The sequence below is a fragment of the Geotrypetes seraphini genome, chromosome 3, assembly GCF_902459505.1.
Source record: "Geotrypetes seraphini chromosome 3, aGeoSer1.1, whole genome shotgun sequence".
In the NCBI taxonomy this organism is placed as follows: domain Eukaryota; kingdom Metazoa; phylum Chordata; class Amphibia; order Gymnophiona; family Dermophiidae; genus Geotrypetes; species Geotrypetes seraphini.
The window spans coordinates 141347926-141370902 of record NC_047086.1 but is presented as its reverse complement, the minus strand read 5'-3'; the positions used below and the strand labels follow the sequence as shown (position 1 = coordinate 141370902).

The following is a 22977-nucleotide window of genomic DNA, read 5'->3' as shown; positions in this document are numbered from 1 at the left end:
GCAAGAAAGACCAAACCGTAGCTTTACAAATGTCCACTGGAGGCACAAGCGCAGACTCAGCTCAAGAAGCCGCCTGATCCCGAGTGGAATGAGCCTTGAGAAATTCCGGAACAGGCTTTTGCCTCAGAAGATAAGCAGAAGCAATAGTCTCCTTGATCCAGCGCGCACTAGAAGCCTTAGAAGTGCCATCCCGCTTACGAGGACCTGCTAGAAGGACAAAGAGATGATCTGATTTCCTGATCTCCTGGGTCCTTTGCACATAAGAGCGAAGAACCCGACAGACATCTAACTTGCGCAACTGCTTCTGCTCAGAAGAGCCCTCCCGACTATCCAACACCGGGAGAACCACTGCCTGATTGACATGAAAAGGAGAAACTACCTTTGGCAGAAAGGAAGGAACAGGCCTCAAGACAACCTGCTCCCTAGAAAACTCCAAGAAGGGAGCCCTACAATTGAAAGCCTGAAGCTCAGAAAACACGTCTAGCAGAAGTAATGGTCACCAAGAAGACCACTTTAAGAGTTAGGTCCTTCAAAGAGCAGGCGCCTAACGGTTCAAAGAGAGGGCGCACTAGCACTGAAAGAACCAGACTCAGATCCCAATATGGAACAGAGGGTCGTTCGGGAGGCTTGAGCAATTTGTCCACCCGCAAGAAGCGAATCACATCAGGAATGGCAGTCAAATGCTGACCTTGCAACAACTCACGAAAAGCAGACAAGGCCGCAAGCTGAATCCGGAGAGAAGACCAAGCCAGTCCCCTGTCCAGGCCATTCTGCAAGAACTCTAGGATGGTAGGCAGGGAAGCGCGAAGAGACCACTCCATGCACATTGCACCACTCCTCAAATAGACGCCAAACCCTCACATAAGCCCGAGAGGTAGACAGCCTCCGGGACCCCAAGAGAGTAGAGAGTAAGAAGGGAATACCCCTTCTTACCTAGGCAACCCCATTCAAGAGCCAAGCTGTAAAACAGAAGGGACCCGGATCGAACATTGGAAAGGGACCGTCGGTCATCCAATAGAGGCAGAGGAAGAGGATCCGCCACCAGATGCCTCAACAAATCCATGTACCACGGTCGTCGAGGCCAATCCAGAGCCACCAGAACAACTAGACCCGGATGGGGAATGATGCGGAGAAGAACTGGGCCTCTTCTCCCTCGAACACAGGAGATAGAGAGGGGACATGATCGAAACATTCAAGATACTGAAGGGAATAGACTTAGTAGATAAGGACAGGTTGTTCAGCCTCTCCAAGGTAGGGAGAACGAGAGGGCACTCTCTAAATTTGAAAGGGGATAGATTCCGTACGAATGTAAGGAAGTTTTTCTTCACCCAGAGAATGGTAGAAAACTGGAATGCTCTTCCGGAGTCTGTCATAGGGGAAAACACCCTCCAGGGATTCAAGACAAAGTTAGACAAGTTCCTGCTGAACCAGAATGTACGCAGGTAGGACTAGTCTCAGTTAGGGCGCTGGTCTTTGACCAGAGGGCTGCTGCATGAGTGGACTGCTGGGCACGATGGACCACTGGTCTGACCCAGCAGCGGAAATTCTTATGTTCACTAATAACCCCTCCATTGGCCATGATTGTACCAGAGCATCCAGACCCTCAGCCTGACTGTCTGTGCAACAAATGAAGAAGCGGGGCATTTTGGCGATGCCACTCATGGCCATCAGGTCCATCATGGGCAGACCCCAAGACTGCACTATCAACTGAAAGGCCACGGTGCTGAGACACCACTCTCTGGGATAGAATGTGTGACGACTGAAGAAGTCCGCTTGAACATTCTCCACTCCGTCTATGTGGGAGGCCGAGATGTCCTGAAGATGCGACTCTGCCCAGAGCATGAGCAGATCCACCTCCTGCGCTACCCGAATGCTCTTGATGCCTCCCTGACGATTGACGTAAGCCACCGCCATGGCATTGTCCGACAGCACTCTGACTGACTTGCCTGACAAGAAGAAGCACCAGATCTGGTCTCCAACACATTGAGCTGAATGACCTAGACATTGAGCTCCCCAACCGAGGAGACTGGCATCCGTGAGAAGCACCATCCACTGTGGTTGATCCAGACTCGTCCCCTGAACAAGAGGAGTGGTCTGGAGCCACCAATGAAGACTGCAGCGCGCCAAGCCTCACAGAAGAACAGGGAGAACCAAACTGTGCCTCTGGGGCAACCACCTCTGGAGCAGAGCAAACTGAAGAGGACACCTGTGGGCCCGCACCCACCTCACTACTTCTAGGGAAGCCGCCATTGACTCCAAGACTTGGAGGAAATCCTGCGCCCGAGGACACTGGGATGCCATAAGGAAGCAAATCTAAGATTACAATTTGCTTACCCGGGCCTCTGGAAGGAAGACCTTCCCCAATGAGGTGTCCAACAGAACTCCAAGGTACTCCAGACGCTGAGATTGGACCAACCGACTCTTGGATAGGTTGACCACCCAGCCCAGCGACTGGAGAAACTCCACCACCTGAGCCGTAACCCGGGTACTCTCCTGCAACAACTATGCCTGAATCAACCAGTTGTCCAGGTAGGGATGCATCAGAATGCCCTCTGACCGCAAGGCTGCTGCAACGACCACCATAACTGTGGTGAATGTCCGGGGAGCCGTGGCCAGACAAAAAGGAAGCGCACAGAACTGATAGTGCTGACCCAAGATTGCAAAGAAAAGGAAGCGCTGATGGGAGGCCCGAATGGGAACATGCAAGTAGGCCTCTGTCAGATCGAGAGAAGTGAGGAACTCCCCTGGCTGAACCGCCAGAATGACAGACCATAGTGTTTCCATGTGAAAAGAGGGAATTCTGAGAGCTCTGTGGACCCCTCTTTTAAATCTAGGATGGGCTGAAAGATTCCCTCCTTCTTGGGCACCACAAAGTAAATGGAGTACCTGCTGGTGCGGCACCCCTGAGGGGACACTGGAACAACTGCTTTGAGATCTAGCAAGCGCTGAAAGGTCTGGCAAAAGGCCAGCGTTTTCCATGCCACCTGACACGGATAGGCTAGAAAATGATCTGGCAGAGAGCGGGCAAACTCCAGAACATAACCATCTCGCACCACCTCCAGAACCCTCTGATCAGACAGGATCTTGGCCCACTTGGGAAAAAAAGGACATGCAGCTGGGCACCCACCGGAACCAAAGGGGGCACCGGCAATGAGTCATTGTGCAGGACGGGCAGTGGGGGAACCGGTGGAGGGATTTCCAGCCCCCCGATGAGCCCCCCCAATAGGACTGCATGCACTAATAAAACCTACCCCGGGAAAACCAGGAAGCCTGGAAAGTAGCAGCCCCACTTGCGGAACTCCCGCAGATGCTCGTGGGCATTGCCACCCCAAGACGCCAGGCGGGCATGGTCCTCAGGCAGGCGGGGAACCTTAAAGTCCATTAGAGTTTGAACCAAATTATCTAAGTCCTCGCCAAACAAAAAAGACCCCCAAAAGGTAAATATGATAAGCTTAGTTTTGGACGCGGCATCAGCCAACCAAGCGCAAAGCCACAAGGTACGTCGTGCGGCCACTCCAAAAGCCAGAGACGTAGCTGACGTCCGCACCAAGTCATAGAGAGCATCCAAGAGGAACGAGGCAGCCATCTCAATCTTTGACACCTCCTGATCCACCAAGGACCAGTCATCAGACTCACGATCCAGAACACGCTCAGCCCACCACACGGCGCGAGCCACCAGCCCACCACAAATAGCCACCTGTACTCACAAGGCAGAGACATCAAAATTCTGCTTAAGAATGGTCTCCAACTTACACTCTGCAGAGTCCCGTAAAGCAGAACTGCCCTCAACAGGAACGGTATGCTGCTTAGAAATCGCTGAGACCACCGCGTCCACCACTGGCGACTTTAAAGTAGTTCTATCCCCCTCCGGGATAGGATAACAACGAGCTATGGCACGTGCTAAATGAAACGGTGCATCCAGCGTATTCCACTGTGCCAGTACAATATCCCGAAAATCCTGATGCATAGGAAATAAGCGGGAAACAGTACGGATCCCCCTAAGAGGGTCCCCCACACGCAGGGTCTCCGGTAGCGCTTCCTCAAAATGCAGCACCAATGAGACCTGCTGAATCAAGTCTGGTAGCTCATCCCTCTGAAAAAGGTGCAACACGGACGCTTCGTCGCCAGAAGGCGGAAAACCCAACGCCCCGCTGCCAGTGGCCGTCCCCTCGGGAGGATCCTGGAATTCCTAAAAAGGGTCCAGGTCCTCAGCCAGACCAACATGATCCTCCGACCACCAATCCGCAACCCAAGGCACCCACGTACACTTGGACGAGGGAGGAGGAAGAGGAGACGCCAAAGGAGAAGAGGGAGGCAAAGCCACAGGGGGTGCGGAAGGAACCTCCCCCACAAAACCCCCAGCCACCTGAAAATAGGCTCTGCACAAAGAAAAATGTAAATCAGGGGAACCCTCCCGGGGGTCCCATGGGACTCCCTGCCACAGCAGGGGACCCAGCTGAAACCTGCCCCTGTTTTTCCAATACAGGGGGAAGGTCACCTGAGGTTGCAGACAAAATGAAGGGGCCAGACAGAGAAAATGGTGAAGTTCCCGCCAAAACCAACCCCTTCTGGGCCTGTAGCGACTGGGAAGCCTGAAAGTCCCAGCCACTAAAGCAGGCAAGCCGGCATCAGCTGTTAAAAAAATCAGCTTAGAGGGAATCCTTTGTGTCAGTGGTCAAAGGAATCCCTCCGTGGGCAGTGAAAGAAGACCGGGCCTCCCCACTGCTCCCTACCAACTCACAAGGCGAGCTCTGGGCGCCTGCAGCCACTGCTAATGGAGCTCCACCACCACACCGGCCCCAACAGCAGTTTTCAGGCCAGCCACAAGTGCCTCGCATCTGGACCAAATTGTGCACCTCTCCCCTTGAGAAGTGCTCAATTGCTCCATATGCGACCTAGCTAGAAGAAAAGTGCTGGTTAGTACAAAAAAAACAGTAAAATACAATACTTCCCCGATATTCGCAAGGGTTCCGTTCCAGGAACCCCCGCGAATGTTGAAAAAAATGTAATATGGTTTTTAGCAGGGGAGATGGGAGAGAGCAGCCGGAGCGCCAGCGAGTGAAGGAAATCACTCGCGGTATGCTCTGACTGCCTCTTCCTGTACTAAAGTCGGGCCTTACCAATCAGGAGCTGCGTGTCAAAGCTGCTCCTGATTTGTGAGGCCCGACTTTAGTACAGGAAGAGGCAGTCGGAGCATACCGCGAGTGATTTCTTTCACTCACTGGTGCTCCAGCTGCCCTCTGCTGCCAGGTCATTTGCAGTTGGAAAATACCGCAAATGACCGGGACCGTGAATTTGCGGGGGAGCACTGTACAGTAAAGTTAAAGGGAAGCAACCCTTCAGACCAGCACTACCTCAGGATTTTTTTTTTCCAGAACAGACTCCACAGGCTCTCAAAGCAATATGCCTTGCTTGATTTAGGGGGCTTGGCTTACTGCTGAAGCTTCTCTAAAAAAATGTGGGGTGGTGGAGGAAATGGGGGGAGGGACCCCGCTCAAAACCCGCCGGGTTTGACACCCCTGAGGTCGGACAGACCCCCAAACAGGGCCCACCCAAGCTCAATCCGCCCAAAAACAGAGACTAGAAACCCCTAAACAAATTCCAACTGCCCTACCAAGGGAGATGGGTACAGCTCACTCAACATCTGCTGGAGACTGAAAGAAGACTGATAGGAATAGGGGAAGGTATCTCTTATGTACTATTCCACAGTTTTGTTTTCAGTCTCCACCTGCTGGCCATGATTGGGATATATACCCACTCATAAAGATTAACCTCTACTGGTCTGTAGAGTGCTAAAGAGATCAAGGGAGACACAAAAAAAGATGACCAAAAATTTAATGCCTGCCTCCTGAAATGCTATTTCTTCCAATCTGATCCCATGTCCAAAAATTATAGCAGCCCTAAAGAGATAGAAAAGTAATAAAGTAAAAGGCCATTACCTCCATATCAGAGAGCTCCTTCCACTGGGGCTGGCTGATTCCAATTGTGTCCAGTAGGCGGGAAAATTTAAAGCGGTTCTCAGCAGAATCTATGGCTTCTGGCGAGGTGCCAAGGACACGGCACTGCTGGCGGTGGAGGGCCATAGCAATATTGTTTGGAAGTTGTCCTCCCATGGACAAAATCATACCTTCAGGGTTCTCTAACTCATATATATCCATCACAACCTTTCAAGGGAAGAAACATACAAAACATAAATCAATTTTTATGAGATTCAGAAGAGAAGATTAGGTCCTTAACTTGATGATTTTTTTTCCCAGTAGATGGACATATTATGAACTGATGGGTACTGACCCTTTGATTGTGAGATCTGTGTAGAGAGAGCCTTATTAACATTTCATTATGAGATGCAGAAGGGAAGATTAGGTCATTATTTTGATAATCTTTTTCCAGTTGTTGGACACATCATTCTGAAACTGGTGGGTAGTGAGCCTTTGATCGTGAGATCTATGTAGAGAGCTCTTCACTCTGGGCTGTCCTGCAAATCCTCAGTTCGTATCAAAGCAGATGGTCATCCCTAGAGAAGAATCACAACAGGAAGGGAGAGGTACAAGGACACTCCCCGAGAAACAAGTCTGTTTTGCTCATATCACAAAATTTTAACAAGAAAAAATCATGAAACCTTCTATAACTTATGATGAGGTGGAATGAACAAACCACTTACCTGGGTGCAACTTGCACTAACAGTCTTGGGATTCTGCAAAATAGTAATAATTGCCCTCCAACCTCGACAGTGCTGGACAGAGAGAAGGAAACAAGGCATCTGGGACAGTAAACAGGCTACAGGTACATCTGACAGGGCACGCTTCAAGAATGATGCGTATCTATTAGAAAGAAGATCATCAATGTAAGGACCTAATCTTCCCTTCTAGTGCAATAGACACATCATTCTGGAACTGGTAGGATGTATCAAAACAGTCCCCTACTGTGTTTCCCCAAAAATAAGCCCTAGCATGATTTTGGGGGTAGGTCTTAATATAAGCCCCATCTCAAAAATAAGCCCTAGTTAGATTGCTCCTGTAGCCCCTCCCAAATGTCCCCGACACTCCCTCCATGGATTCGCCAGCAGCAGCACTTCCCCCCGCCTGCGCAGCTGAACCCTGCTGACCCAACCACCCATCCCCCTGTGCAGCATCTTTCCATCTCTTCCTCCCATCCGAACCCCGCTGAACCTCCCTCCAAATAGCAGCATGGGCATCATTTTTTAAACAGGCTGCTTCGTGGTCTTCTCTCGCCGGGTCCTACCCTCTGCTGCATCAGCGACACAGCACAGGGAAACCCCAGTGGGAGAAGGCCATGAAGCAGCCTGTATAGAGTGCTGCCAACGCTGCTGTTTGGAGGGAGGTATGTCGGTCTCACGGTGGGAGGGTCGGTGTGGTTCTGCTATGCGGGGGGGGGGGATGAGAGAGAGAAAGGGAGGGATAGATGCTGCTCAAGGGTTCTGCTGCACGGAGGGAGGGATAGAAAGATGTTGCTCAAGGATTCTGCTGCAAGGGGGGATGGGAGGGATAGAAAGATGCTGTGCAAGGGTTCTGCTGAACAGGAGGATGGGAGGCAGGGAGGGATAGAAAGATGAAACAGTGGCAGAAAAGGGCTATAGCCCACCAAGTCTGCCCATTCCAAGTATTTGTTACCGAATTTACTCCCTTAAAGATCCCACGTGAGCATCCCATCTTATAGAAAAGAGACTTGAACCTGACATCACTACCCTTTTCACTTCACTTGAACCAGTAACAGCCCTACTCCTTAGCTGAGACTTGAACCCTCAGCCTCTTGTTACTAACCCAGCACTCAACCGTTGCACCAGCCAGGCTTTCAACCGTTGCACCAGCCAGGCTGCTCAACAGTTCTGCTACACGGGGAGGGATGGGAGGGTGGACTAGAAAGATGCTGCAGAGGGAAGGCACAAGAGGATGGGTGAGAGGGGAGGAATGATGCTGCACATGTGGGGGAGAGAAAGGAAAGAGGAAGAATTGGGGTGGAGGAGAGGAAGGGAGAAATGATCATTGTACATGAAAAAAATAAGACATCCTCCGAAAATAAGCCCTAGTGTATTTTTTGGACCCCAAATTAATATAAGACACTGTCTTTTTTTCAGGGAAGCATGGTAGAATCTAAGGTGGTGCAGATAAACCTGCTGAAAGTACTGAATATCTGAATGCGGCATCCAATTTGGCCACTATATCCATCCTACAGAAATTTGTGAACGTATGGAGGGACAATTATGTGGCCGCTCTACAAATCTCTTCAGGAGAAACTGCTCTAGACTGCCCAGGAGGAGGCTATGCCCCTAACGGGGTGAGTCTCTACCTCTACTGGAGGTTGCTTGCCGCTGCCAATATAAGCAGAAGAAATGGCCATCCAAATCTATCTAGAAATGGTTGCTCTTGAAGTCGGTCAGCCTTAGTGATCCAAAAGTTGGAACTCATTTGTTACCTCCAGATAAAGCAGTATTCTGCAAATATCAAGCAATAGCAAAGCCTCATCATTCTTTCTTGACCCTGTGGATGAGAAGGCCAGCAACCTTACCTCCTGGCTGACATGAAAACTGGAAACTACTTTCAGTAAGAAAGAGGAGATTGTCCTCAACGAAACCCCCATCTCAGACACCTTGAGAAAGGGCTCTCTGCAGGATAAAGCCTGAAGCTCTGAAGCAACCACCACTAAGAACATCATCTAAACTGTTGGGTCCATTCACGACACAGTCTCCCAAACTTCATACATTGCTCTAGTAAGAGCCCTCAGAACGAGATTAAGACTCCACGTTGAAGGTGAGCCACTACTGGAGCAGTGGGAGATCGGGCAGGCTTCCCCGCAGCCACCTAACCTCACCCGGTGGAGAGTATATCAATCAGCTGTGAGCCATGGTCGCGTGGCCAAAGGGGCAGGTCATGTCCCTTATGAGCCCCTTCGGAGCCACGAGGAGCAGAGGCCATTGGATTACCGTTGTGCTTCAAACGGAAGAGGAAAGCTAAATTGTACCATCTCAGCCGACCTCAGGACCAATGGACAGACATTTTCAACCCCTATTTTCACATTGATGGAAGACACGGTAATCATAACATCTCAAACTGTGTCTCTGGGGAACCGTCACCTCCTCTTCAACCGATACGTAATTCTTCTGGGAGTTTAATTGACTCGCCTAGGAATGGGGAAACATCAAACTCTCTTTCACAATCTCCTCACCCAACTGATATTATGGATTTATCTCAGGAAGGAGCACAACCTTTGACTCCGGTTCAAATGGTATCGGGGTCAAATAAGGAAGTTCTTCCTAAAGACAAAGTAATTTCTTTGAATGATATCTGGCTGGTTGTTAACAGGATTGAGTCCTCATTACAGGCTAATCTATGTATCTAATCTATGTCAATTTTCCTCAGATGTAACTGTTAAAGTAAATAAGCAACAATCTCAGATAAAATCTCTGGAAAATAAGGTGGAAAAACTGGAAGGTACAGCTAAAGTTTTAAAGCAAAAAACTATGTCTAATATTAAGGATAGTACTTTACTTCATATACAAATGGAGAAAACAGAGAATTTAATGAGGCAAAAGAATCTTAGACTCCTCAACTTTCCTATCTCACACTATTTGGCACCTCTGGAACTCCTAAGAATGTACCTGAAGGATAATTTACAATACCCTCAGGTAGACTCTTTTGTACTAGATAATCTATATTATATTCCTAGGAGTTCCAAAGAAATAAGGGAAGAAGGGGAAAATGATAGACTGGTTTCACCAGATAACAATTCTTAGAATCTTCTAAAGATTTGATAACTAAACGTGCTACCCTATTGGTAACCTTTAAATCGGAGATGAAAAAACAGCAAATCTTAAATTGTACTTTGTGAATAAGAAAGCACTGTTCTGTGGACAGCAATTGAATATTTTCCTGGATGTGTCCAGACAGACACAGTTTAGGAGAAGGCAATTTCTACAGCTTAAACCTCAAGTTTTAGCTGTGGGAGCTGCATTTTTCCTAAAATTTCCTTGTAAGTGCCTTGTAACATATGGGAATGACAAATTTATTTTTATAGATCCATTACAGTTGGAAAATTTCTTGATAGATAAACCTGTGCAGAAAATTTCAGATACTAATTTGGTTGAAGATAAAAAGTGACTTATTTGATTGAGGTCTATTTTGCCTGCCATAAATACTCTATTTTGTTTTACTTGTTTATAACTAAAGTGTAGTAGTACCTGGCTCCATTAATGTGGACTGGAATTGATGTCTATTTTTTCCTGATTAGAATTATTTTATGTATGACATTGTTTATTTTCCTGTATTTTGTTATCTTTTAGTAACAAAAATCAATAAAGTATATAAACAGAAAAAAAAAAAGAATCCACATTCAAAATGGCTTGCATACTGGAGGATGCAGATGTAAGGCTCTCTTCAAGAATCTGGACACATCTGGGTGAGATTGTCGTTTGGGATCTAAAGCACGAAAGACACGTTATCTATACTTTGAGGGAACCAACCGCTAGTCCTTTCTCGAGTCCTTCTTGAAGGAAAGCTAGAACTAGAGATATCGACGCCGTGATTAGGTCCTCACTTTTCTGAGCACACTAGACCTGGAAGCATCTCCAGGCCTTTGCTTCTTGGACTTTAGGAGAGTGGCAATGACCACTTTCAAAGTCTTTTGCACTAAGGCTGCATGTTCAAGAGCCAAGTCGTAAGACCAAAGTGCTCCAGATCCTTTAGGGCAATTGGGCCCTGAGAGAGTAACCCCGGATGACAGGAAACTTTTGAGGACCTGGTATCGTTTTAGACAGACTAGATCTGTGTACCACGGGATCCTCGGCCAGTCTGGAGTGACGAAGACCATCAACCCTGGAAGACCACCATTATCCTTTGTGGCATTCTGCCACAGTAGGAACACATACAGCAGCCCTGTTTGTGTCCATGGCTGTACCAGGACGTCCAGGCCCATGCTTTCTAGCTCATATCTTCGATTGAAAAACCAAGCCATTTTCTTGATGTCTGCTGAAGTCATAAGGTCAAATATCAACAGTCTCCACCATTCACAATGGCATCGAACGCTTCCTGGGATAGAGACCATTCTCCAGAATCCTGCATCTGCCGGCTGAAGATATCCTCTTTCACACTGTCTATTCCCACTCCATGCACCGCCATGAGAACTAACATAGATCTCTACCCCTTGGAACAGCATTTGGGCCTCTAACTATAGTGGAGAACTCTTGGTGACTCCCTGCCAACAAAGGCCACTGCCGTTGCATTGCCTGAGAAAACTCATACCGCTTTACTCTGCAGTAAGCTTCTGAACTCCCAAAGTGCCAGGTGGATGGCTTTCAGTTTCAACCGGTTGATTGATCGCTTCTTCTGTGATGGGGACCAACAGCCCTGAACTGGGCGATCCATGCACTGAGTTCCCCAGCCATACAAGCTTGCATCCATGTCAGGGTCACCCATGTGAAGATGCAAAGCGGTATGCCTCTAGATAGAGACTGGGGCTGCAGCCCCCCCCCCCCAAATCTGGCTTGAAATGATTTCTGGCTTGAGAATCCTTCCGAGTACTACCAAAATTGCCTAGAGCCACGAAACTAACCGCAACCTGAGCCCCTAGGGGCATTTGGTCTACTGTTTGGCAAAGACTTTGGTTTACTATCCTACAAGCTGGCCACAGGATTGTCAAGACCTTTGCCAAAGAGCAATTGACCCTTAAAAGGCAACTTGCTCAGTGTAGCCTTAGAGGATGTGTAACTCGCCTACAGTCTAATCCAAAGCACTCTGTAGGTAGAAATAGAATATGCAGAAACCTTGCTTAGAACTCTGAACAAGTCGTAGAGAGTGCCCACAACATAATCCACTCCCGACATCAGGAACCGAGGAGACACTCCCGGAGCCCGATACAACTTTGAGTGGCAGGCCTGTGTGACATACAACATTGCTGCTGCTGCCTTCAACCCCAACCCAGCAGCCTCAGAATCCCTTTAGGACAAATCTAGTCTGAGGTCCTGAGCATCTTTTAATACCATCCCCCCTACACTGGGGAGTGAGGTATATGCTTTGTAACCTGCTTCACCGAAGAATCCACCTTTGGTGGAAGAAATAGCAGGTGAAACTTAGCATCCATCCGGTAAAGCTTTGCCAAAGCCTTAGCCACCCAAAGAGGGCCCTCTGGGACCTCTCAATGGTCAGTGAACATTTTAGTAATGTCTGGATGGGAGGGAAAGCATGTGGTCTGAGCCGTGATACAGCTCATGAGTAAGCACTGAGCAGTAGAGGCCAGAGAAGGCTCTACCTTTAATTCTTGAAGAGATACAGTAATAATCTCAAAAAGTGCTGAAGGCTTGAACAGCCTAACATATACGAGTCCTCTCTGAAATCCAGGGCTGCCAGCTGGTTGGAACTGGACTCTTCTAGGTGCGAAAGGGGAGACTCCCAATACTGAGAACCCAGACAGCAAAGGCACAGCTAGCAAATTCACTTCATCCCAGTCTTCCTCTTACTACATTCTCTCTTGCTCATGGCTCTGCTGCAGGGAAAATGCACTCTTAGAGGAACTGACCCCCAGCGCTACCCCCAAGGTGTCTGTGTGACCACTGAAATTTAAATAAGCTTCATACATCATAGTAATAAATTCTAGATCAATATCCAGACAAGGACACCCAGAGAACGCTGGAAGGTGCTCCTCTGAATCACTCTGGGGTTTTGCGGCAGATGCTCAGCTGTGCTTCACCGGAAATGCCTTGTCGCCAGATCCTGGTTCCTGCTGGGATTTCTTTTACCTGGAACTCAATGCATCAGAGCCCCCGTATCTCCAGAGGGACTAGGAGAGGCTAAGCCCATGGCTCCCGCTTCCCTCATACACTGTGCAGCACATGGAACAAGTATGGTTCTAAGCCAGCCAGCCATCGCAAATCTGGCATGAATCCTTCTTATCTTGACCAGACAAGTCAATCTGGTCCGATTATGAAGCAAATCAAGGTGTATTAAAGCAAACAGAGGTTTTTATTTCAAAATGGGAAATCCAAGATGGCCACCATGGCAACAATTTTAGTGCCAAATACAGCCTGTGGGAGCTAATTATAGGGACAAAAAAGTTTGGGGACAAGATTTTAGAGGTGGGGGACTCTATCCCTAACCTCCACAACCTTCAAAATTCACTTTTAAGAACCTCCATCCCGATTTTTCTCATAGGCTGTCATAGTGGTACTCACTGTGCCATGCTGGTGCTGGGAGCTGCAAAAGGCTGAAACTACAGCCAAAGGACTTATGCCTCAGAGAAGTCTGGAAACATGTTTTTTTTTTCTTCAGATTGCCTCTCAATCCAGCTGACTGGACTGAGACTTCAACCCCCACCAGAACCCACACACAAAGTCAGAAGGAGGAACGTAGTCAGCATCCGATCCTGAAAAAAAAAAAAAAAAAAGCCACAGGGCTACTTGGCCTATGCTCAAGTCCACTGCGGACAAAACCTGGGGCTGGCCTAGCTCCCAAGGGAACAGCCCCTGAGCTCCCGGACTGTTAATGCAGGCTGGCCAAGTAAGTGCCCTGACGAGCAGTTTGCCTCTTGGTTACAGACTACTACCCTCAGAGTCTATGTTCTCTGCAGCCAAAAAACCCTCATGATCGGTCAAATATACCCAAAATTAAACTGTGTAATAAACCTCCCATTACTACCCAAAATAATTTGGTAAAAGAACAGTGCCAGTAAAACACTGCTTCCATACAAGGAAAGGAAGGCTTATGGGAGGCTAGTTTCTTGAAATTCCTTAATTTCCATTAATTCAGATTACAAATCAATGTTACAATTCTGCTGTTCAAAATCATTTGAATAAGAAACAAGTTAAGCTATTCCTTAAGTTCCTATAGACAGGGATCCAAAACTGGAGGGCGCAGGAAAAATTCCATCATGGTTTATTTTATACCAAAAATCTTGCTAATACTGCTGGGTCTGTATCCTGTTGTACAAAGTAGTTATTTGACATGGGCACCAAAGAAGGTTTACTGCCCCCCACTCCCAGCAAAGAACAGATCATCATGGGTCCTTCCAAGCCCCCTGGACCACAATCCCTCTGCCCTCCCACCACATGTAGGTCCTCCTGAGACCTACCTTTTAATGCCCTGGTGATCTAGTGGCCTCTTCCAGCCAGAAGCAATCACCAGGCTACTGCCCCATCAGTTTCTCAGTCAAAATGCCTGCCAAAACAGCCATTTTGAGACTGGAACTGGCATGAGCAATTCCTATACCATTGCCAATCTCAAAATGGCTGTTACATAACATCTTGGAATCCATTTTGACTGAGGAAATGGCAGGGACAGGAATGACTGGGGACTGCTCCTGTCCAGAAGGAGAAATTAGATTCTTATCTGCTAATTTACTTTCTTTTAACCTCTCCAGACCGGCATAGGTTAATCTTACAAGCGGTTATATCTCATCATGAGCAGCAGGTGGAGACTGAGACAAAACTTTGGAATAGTACATATCAGGTGTCTCCCCCCCCCCCTAATTACCTCAGTCTGCCGAATAGCCAAGCAGAACTAAGAACTAGAAACAGAAAAAAAAAACAGGACTCTGAACAGGAGTATCAACTAATAAAAAACAGGAACGCTGTTGGAAAATGCAAAGGAACAAATACAAATAGCAGAGGTCCCCACAGCTCGCCAGCAAAGTCAGCCAAGCCACAGCAGCTGTTGTTAGACTTCCTTGGCCCTAGAAAAATACTAGAACCTGCCGAAAGCAAAATCTGCACGCAAGAACAACACGATAATAGACAGGGTGGGGGTCCTATGCCGGTCTGGAAAGGTTAAAAGAAAGTAAATTAGCAGGTAAGAACCTAATTTCTCCTTCTTTAGCAACTCTACAGACCAGCATAGCGGGATGTACCAAAGCAGTCCCTTCATGGGTGGGACCTCCAAAAGGCCGACACTAGAACACGCTCACCGAACACCTCGTCCTGACGCACCTGAATTTCCACATGGTAGTTAGTGTCTGATAAAGGAAAGCAAAGAAGACCAAATAGTAGCCTTACAAATATCCACTGGAGGCCGGAAAAGGCTTCTTCTGAAGAAGGTAAACGGAAAAAATAGTCTCCTTGATCCAGAGCGCAATGGTAGCCTTTGTTAGTGCCATCCCCCTTACGAGGACCCGCTAGGATGACAAAAAGATGATCTGATTTCCTGATCTCCAGGGTCCTCTGCACGTACACGCGAAGGACCTGACCAACATCCAGTTTGCACAATAGTTTCTGCTCTGAAGAACCTTCCCGACTACCCAGCACCAGGAGGACCATGGACTGAGTGACATGAAAAGGAGAAACTACCTTTGGCAGAAAGGAAGGAACAGGCCTCAACACAACCCGCTCCCTAGAAAACTCCAGGAAGGGAGACCTTCAAGAGAGCCTGCAGTTCTGAAACATGTCTAGCAGAAATAATAGCCACCAAGAAGACCGCCTTAAGAGTAAGGTTCTTCAACGAGCAGGCACCCAAAGGCTCAAAAGGGGGGGCACACCAGCCAAGACCAGACCAGATTCAAATCCCAAGAGGGAACAGATGGTTGCACGGGAGGCCTGAGCAATTTGGCCGCCCACCAAAAGCGAACGACATCAGGAATGTCAGTCAGACGCTGACCCCGTAATAACCCATGAAAGGCTGACAAGGCTGCAAGCTGAACCCAGAGAGAAGAAATGCCATCAGAGTCAACATACCTACTCCACCAACTCTCACCAGATGCTGCTTAGTGTATATGTTTTACTGTCATGTCTATATTGTAAATTATGTCATCTCTGTCCTGTCTCGATTATATTGTGGATGTACTTTGTAATCTATTCTGGGCTCCTTTGGGAGGATGGGCTAAATAATTGAATGAATGAATCAGGGGGAATAAAACCTTGGCAGCCCCTTGGGACCCTTGCCCGAGTTGGGGGACCCAGCAGAAACCTGTCCCTGTTTTTCCAAGACAGGGGGAAAGTCACCTGAGGTGGCAGAGCAAATGGAGGGTTTGATAGGCAAAAATGCGAAATTCCTGCCAAAAATAACCCCTCCAGGACCTGTAGCGGCTAGGAAGCCTGAACTGTCACAGCTGCTAAAGCAGGCATGCTGGCATTAGCTGTTAAAAAACAGCTGTGAGGGAATCTCCATCACTATGGTGGTAAGGGAATCCTTTTTCCCCTCACCGTCGGCGGCTGATGAAATCTCTCCGTGGGCAGCTGGGGAAGAACATGCCTCCCCGCAGTCAGCTGCCGGTTCGCGAGGAACTTTCGGTAGGAAGCCCTGGTCACTGGCACCCGCTGCCAATGAGGCTCCTCCACTGCTCCGGCCTGCACAGTGTCTACACAGGCCGGCTGCGAGTGGAATAAACTGAGCACTTCTTCCCCTGAGAAGTGCTCATTGCTCCATAAGCAACCTAGCTAAAAGAAAAAGTGCCAGTTAGTTAAAAATACAGTAATTTACATTAAATTTAAAGGGAAAGCAACCCTTTTTCCACATAGAACAGATTCCACTTGGCTTTCCAAACAGTATGCTTTACCAACCAAGGGGTAAGGCTTACTGTTGAGGCACCTCTAAAAAAAAAATGTGGGGGGAGGTGGAGGAAAGGGGGGAAGGACCCAGCACACGACCCGCTGGGCTTGACACCCCCGAGGTCGGACAGACCCAAAAGCAGGGTCCACTCAAGCTAAATCCGGCACCAAAAAGGGGACAAAGAGCCCTAAACAAATTCCTACAGCTCTACTAAGGGAGGTAGTACAGCTCACCAACACCTGCTGGAGACTGAGAGAAGACAGACTGTGGTGATATGTATTATTTCAAAGTTTTGTCTCAGTCTCCACCTGTTGGTCATGATGAGATATAACCGCTTGTAAGATTAACCTATGCTGGTCTGGAGAGTTGCTAAAGAAGAGGCCACTAAAACACAAGGGTATTTAAGTTAGGCCCAGAAATGGCTTTGGGTTGTGGTGGCAAGGGGGAAGGAGGGGGGGAGAGAAGGCCGACCCTGCAGGATTTGTTCAGGTGAGCTACCTACGTATCTAAGATCTGAAAACTTTGTTGCAATGTCAACTATATGTCCTGTAACTAAATTGTAAACTGCAATGATTCCTAGTAGAAAACACGGATATAAGAAACTGTATGGTATAGTAAAGTGGGTAAAGAGTACTTGCAAGGTGGGGGTATTCAGTTTCAGTGGAAAACGTGCTGGCATTTTTGGCCAAAACCATAGCATGACCAAACACGGATTGTGGGTCAGTTTTGATGCCGAATCTGAAATTCAGTTGGTCTCTACTCTCTCCAAGATTTGGGCAGAAAATGTTTGTGCTATGCTCATTTCCCTTTTCCTCCATATTCCCATGAAACTCAAGACAATTTACTCACCTCAAATGATATTTCATCAAAGTATAAGCGATCACACATGTCATAATCAGTGCTCACAGTCTCTGGGTTATAATTCACCATAATAGTCTTGAATCCCATCTATTAAAAAAAAAATAATAATAATAATAATAATAAACAGAAACTTCTGGATGGTAACTTGAAAATACACCTAATGCAACTTGAAGACATAAATTAAAGATGGGAGGGATATAGGGCACACATAAGCATACAAGAACAGTTCTAAGATCACCAAATAGTACACAGTGTGATACTAATAAAAAACAAATACAGTTTTAATCCTCAACACGTGTGGTAAATTGAAAACTGTTTTCAATGACTGGTGACACAATGTCTTTAAATATGGTAGTGAAATGCATAACTTAAAAGTATTCTGTAGCTAATGCTCACAAGTGGGAGCTCCACCTACAAACTGCTCACATGTACACACCCTTACAAATATACACTATGAAAGATAGATGTGTATTCACAGCATATTGGAATATAACAGCATATATGCTTGTATTCTTAACATTTATGCATATAAATGTTAGCACCTAGTTTACAGAATTGCTGTTTAAAGGGCAGAACATCTCATATCCCCAAAGGTCACATCCTCAAGAGCCATGCCATAAGAGCCAAAGGTCACGAAACTGGCATGGCAACTGGGCCCTGCTTGAAAGGGTCCGAAGAAGTGCTCAGTCCAAAGACTGCAACACACATGCCTGCATGATCAAGCTGAAGCCACCAGCATTACGCAGCCAGGATGAACCAGGATCCTCTAAAGGATACGGTCGACCAATGCCCCATGAGTATAAACAGACAAGACAAAGCTCCTGCTGCCAGCACTACATCAGCGTGTTGAGCCCTCTGCTTCCAGGCTCAGATCTTCGACGGTAGAAAGCACCTTCTGGAATCATGAAGTGGTCATCAGATTGACGCGGTGACACCCCCAGCACTCCACAATCATCTGAAATGCCTGTGAGAACAGGATCCACTCGCCCGATTCAGAGACCGTCCGCTGAGGAGGCCTACATGCACATTGTCCACTCTCGCCACATGCGCTGCTTTCAGCACCAGGAGAAGACATTCTGCCCAAGAAAAAGAAGGCGGCTTCCTGGGCTCTCCCTGGTAACTGACATAGGCTACTGCCGTCGCATTGTCAGAGAAGACCCTGACCACTTGGCCTTCCAAGGTCTTCAGCAATCTCATCAAGACCAAATGAATGGCCCTGAGCTTCACCAGGCAGATGGACCACTTTCTCTTTGAGAGTGTCCAACCTCTGAACAGGACGACTGCAATGAGCTCCCTAGTCCTAAAGGCTGGCATCTGCACACACCACGATCCAGGAGATGAGATGCGGAACACCCCTGCAGAGGGATTGTGGGCAAATCCACCAGTCCATGCTTGCTCGAGTCTGTAGAAGCCATGGCAGACAAATCTGCAAGGCACCTCTGCGTGGCGCCCAGCAAGAGAGTAAGGCAAGCTGAAGAGCATGCATATGTTCCCTCGCCCAAGAAACCACATCCAGTGTGGCAACCACGAAGCCTAGAAGTTGACAAATAATCCCATACTGAAGGAGCCAGCTGCTCCAAAAGTGCAAACATCTTTTGTCTGCGAATCCTGGGCAGGCAGACACAGCCTGCAGCCGTATTGATGAGAACATCCAAGTATGCCAATGACTAGGTGGGCTGCAGAAGACTCATTCCAAGGATGATAGTCCAGTCCAAGTCATCCAGCACCTGCTCCATTGTGCGACATCCCTTGGCCAACGAGGGAGCTCTGATCCACCAGTCATCTAAATAATGGTGAACTTGCAAACCTATCTTCCTCAGGTAAGCTGCCAGCACCACCATCACACTGGTGTAGGTCCAAGGCACCATCACCAGCCCAAAGGGCAGGGCCAAGAACTGGTAAAGCTGCTCCAGAACATGAAACCGCAGAAACATGTGGTGGGTCGGAAATATGAGAATGTGTAAGCACGCCTCCGTAAGATCCAGAGAGGCCAGAAAATCCCACAGAGCCACTGCTGCAATGACTGACCGCAAGGTCTTCATTCAGAAGGAGGGAAGTTTGAGAGCCGCATTCATGTGCTGAAGATCCAGAATAGGCCTTCAATCATTGGAGCCGTTCTTTGGTACACTAAAGTATACAGAGTATCTGCCTTGAGCCTGAGAGGTCACATGACACCGGCTTTATAGCTTGAATATTCAGCAAGCACTGAACAGTAGCCTGGACTATAAACACCTTGTCCAGTTGTCCGGACGGAGAAACCACCAACCAATCTGACAGAGGCTGGGCAAATTCCAGCTTGTATCCTTCGAATAATGTCCAAGACCCACTGGACTGCTGTAATGTGCATCCAGGCAGGCAGAAACTCCAAGAGCCAGCCCCCTATCTGTAGAGGGGCATTCAGTGTCCTGGCAACAATATATCTCTCTGGCAGGTTGTGCAGGACAGGCAGCGAAAAGTTGGGAATGCCTGTAGCTCGAATACCGACCTCAGGAGCTCTGGGAATATCTCTATGACATGGAATGTGCATACTGTCTGGAACCACAAAAATTAGAACGCCCAGATTCCCTGGAGGGGCAGGGACTTTGGGATACAGTCCATTACCGAATCCATGAGGACCTCCAAGCCTGTGCCAAACAACAATTGCCCCTTAAAAGACAGCTTTGCTAAAGTAGCAGTGTAAATGGAAACACCAGCCCACTGCCCGACCCAGAGCATATGACAGGCTGAAAGTGAGAACGCTGACACCTTTACCAGCACTGTCAAAAGGTCATATAAGGCATCCGCTATATAAAGTGGCCCAGCCAGCAGCAGTTGAAGAGGTGGTTCCACCATATCAGTCTATAGCATACGTAGCCAAAAGAGGCAGGCGCATGTGACAAAAGATGTCACCACAGCAGCTCTGATGCCCGAATTGGCTGTTTCAAAACGTTTCCCGAGGACCATAGCCACACACCGATCCTGCATAGCTTTCAACACAACACCTACTGCACTGGGAAGAGAAGTGTGCTTAGTCACTTGTGCCACCAAGGAATCTACCTTGGGCTGCTCCAAAAGCTGTCGACACTCCTACTCCAGGGAATACAAGCGGAACATAGCTCTAGCACTCTTCAAAGTACCTTCTGAGAGTCAAATTGCTCAGAGACCATAAAACTCGTATCCGGATGCCAGAGAAAGGGCGCAGAATGTGAGCGTCCACTACAAAGCCTGGACAGAGCAGGCTGCGTGACTAAGCTCAATTCCTGTAAAGATGTATTAGTAAGAACAGGCAGAGCTGCAAACTTGTTTAAGCGCAGGATCACCACCAGGATCCTTGGATCCAGCACACAAGCAATCTGGGAAAGGCTGCACTCACAAACAAGGAATCAGAGAGGTCAGGATCAGCAGCCAGATCCTCCAAATCAGGAGCAGGCAGATCAACAGCTAGATCAGGCGGAGGCGAGGACATGGCCTGGAAGGGAAAGGAGACTGATCAGGAGAAGAACATGCCTTTTTTTTAAAACTCTGTGTCCAAAACCTCAGGATTTTAGAGAGGCTCCTGGGGCATGGAGGCTTTGGGGCATGGAGTCACCCTTAGATGACTTAAATTCACGTGTCTTAGACTGCGGAGAGTCCACAGCTAGGCTAACCGAAGAACAAGCAGTGCTGGGCCCTGAAAGTAATGGAGGCCGCCCCACTGGGCTGGCTGAGCGTTTGATCACCTGCTTCTGTAGGGGGAAAGCTAAGCCGGTCACTACAGCCACCCCCCCCAGCTGCACCACATGGCACATGACCCAATGACACTCTAAAAGTGCTAAATTTGAGCAATCCTGGCATGAATTCACATGAGGAGACACCAACTTCATTCTAGCAGTTTTCCAGGCAAAAAAGCAGTTACTTACCGTAAAAGGTGTTATCCAGGGACAGCAGGCAGATATTCTCTACATGTGGGTGATGTCACCGACGGAGCCCCCTAGCAGACGTTTTCGCAAGCAGACTTGCTCGAAGACCTTCAGGCTTGCGATTGGCCCGCGCATGCGCGCGCGTGCCCCTCCCACCCTGCCTAGGGCATGTGTGTCCTCAGTTCAGATAGCTAGCAAAGAAGCCAACTACGGGGAGGTGGGTGGGTTGCGAGAATATCTGCCTGCTGTCCCTGGTAACACCTGTTACGGTAAGTAACTGTGCTTTATCCCAGGACAAGCAGGCAGCATATTCTCTACATGTGGGAGACCTCCAAGCTAAACAGAATGGGATGGAGGGAGAGTTGGCAATTCAGGAGAACAGATTTCACAACACCGACTGGCCAAAATGGCCATCACGCCTGGAGAAAGCATCCAGACAGTAATGCGAGGTGAACGTATGAACCAAGGCAGATTTACAGATTTCCTCGATGGGAGTCGAGCGGAGGAAAACAACAGATGCCTCCATCGCTCTGACCTTGTGGCCCGTGACTCAACCCGGCAGGGAGAGACCAGCCTTAGCGTAATAGAAAGAGATACAAGCGGCCAACCAGTTAGAAATGGTCCGCTTAGAAACCGAGCGACCCAAGTGATTGGGATCGAAAGAGAGGAACAGCGGGGGAGCAGAACGATGAGGAGCAGTGTGCTTCAAGTAGAAGGCCAGCGCACGTTTAAAATCAAGAGAATGTAGAGCCACTTCTCCAGGGTGAGAATGGGGCTTCGGAAAAAACACAGGAAGAACAATGGATTGGTTGATGTGAATCTCAGAAACAACCTTAGGCAACAACTTAGGATGGGTACGGAGGACCATCTTATCACGATGGAAGACAGTGAAATGTGGGTCCGCCACCAAGGCTTGAAGCTCACTGATCCGATGGGCAGAAGTGAGAGCAATAAGAAACACAACCTTCCAAGTAAGATACTTCAAGTGAGCCCACGCCAGCAGCTCGAACGGAGGTTTCAGGGGCGGATGAACGTGGAAAAGGCCTTTTATGAAGCGGGAAACCACAGGATAAACAGAGATAGGCTTCCCGTCAATCTGCTGATGAAAAGCAGCAATGGCACTAAGGTGGACTCGAACCGAAGAGGACTTGAGCCCAGCACCAGACAAGTGCAACAGATAATCCAGGACAGCCGATAAGGAGGCAGACAGCGGTTCCTGCTGCCGAGTATCACACCAGGAAGAAAAGCGGGTCCACTTCTGATGGTAGCATTAGCGAGTGGACTCCTTCCGAGACGCTTCCAGGACATCCAGCACAGGCTGGGAGAACTGGAACAAGGGCATTAAGTCTCGAGGAACCAAGCCGTTAAGTGCAGAGACTGGAGGTTGGGATGGAGCAGAGAACCCTGACTCTGCGTAAGCAGAGAAGGAAAAACAGACAGAGGAAGAGGCTCCCTGGAACTGAATTGCAACAGAAGGGAGAAAAACGGCTGTCAGGGCCACCGAGGAGCTATCAGAATCATGGTGGCATGCGAAGACCTGAGCTTGACGAGAGTCTTCAGAATCAGAGGGAATGGAGTGAACACATACAGGAACTTGTTCGTCCAATCCAGAAGGAAGGCTTTTTCCTCGATCCTGAGAGGGGTGTAAACCCTGTAGCAGAAGCAGGGCAACTTGTGATTGAGTGGGGACGTGAACAGATCGACATCCGGAGTCCCCCAACGAGCAAACACTTGACGCAGGGTCACGGAGTGGA

The 22977-nt window shown here is 48.3% G+C and overlaps 1 protein-coding gene across 3 annotated transcripts in view; it reads right to left on the bottom strand.

The window, feature by feature from the left end:
• Positions 1–22977, bottom strand: part of CAD (carbamoyl-phosphate synthetase 2, aspartate transcarbamylase, and dihydroorotase) — a 408216-nt gene that overhangs the window by 226885 nt on the left and 158354 nt on the right. For all 3 annotated transcript variants that reach the window (XM_033937498.1, XM_033937499.1, XM_033937500.1), the window contains exons 19-20: positions 17334–17432; positions 5940–6164 (exon numbers count right to left, since the gene is read on the bottom strand). In XM_033937498.1, the coding sequence (XP_033793389.1) occupies positions 5940–6164; positions 17334–17432 (324 nt within the window). The remainder of the gene's footprint in view (positions 1–5939; positions 6165–17333; positions 17433–22977) is intronic.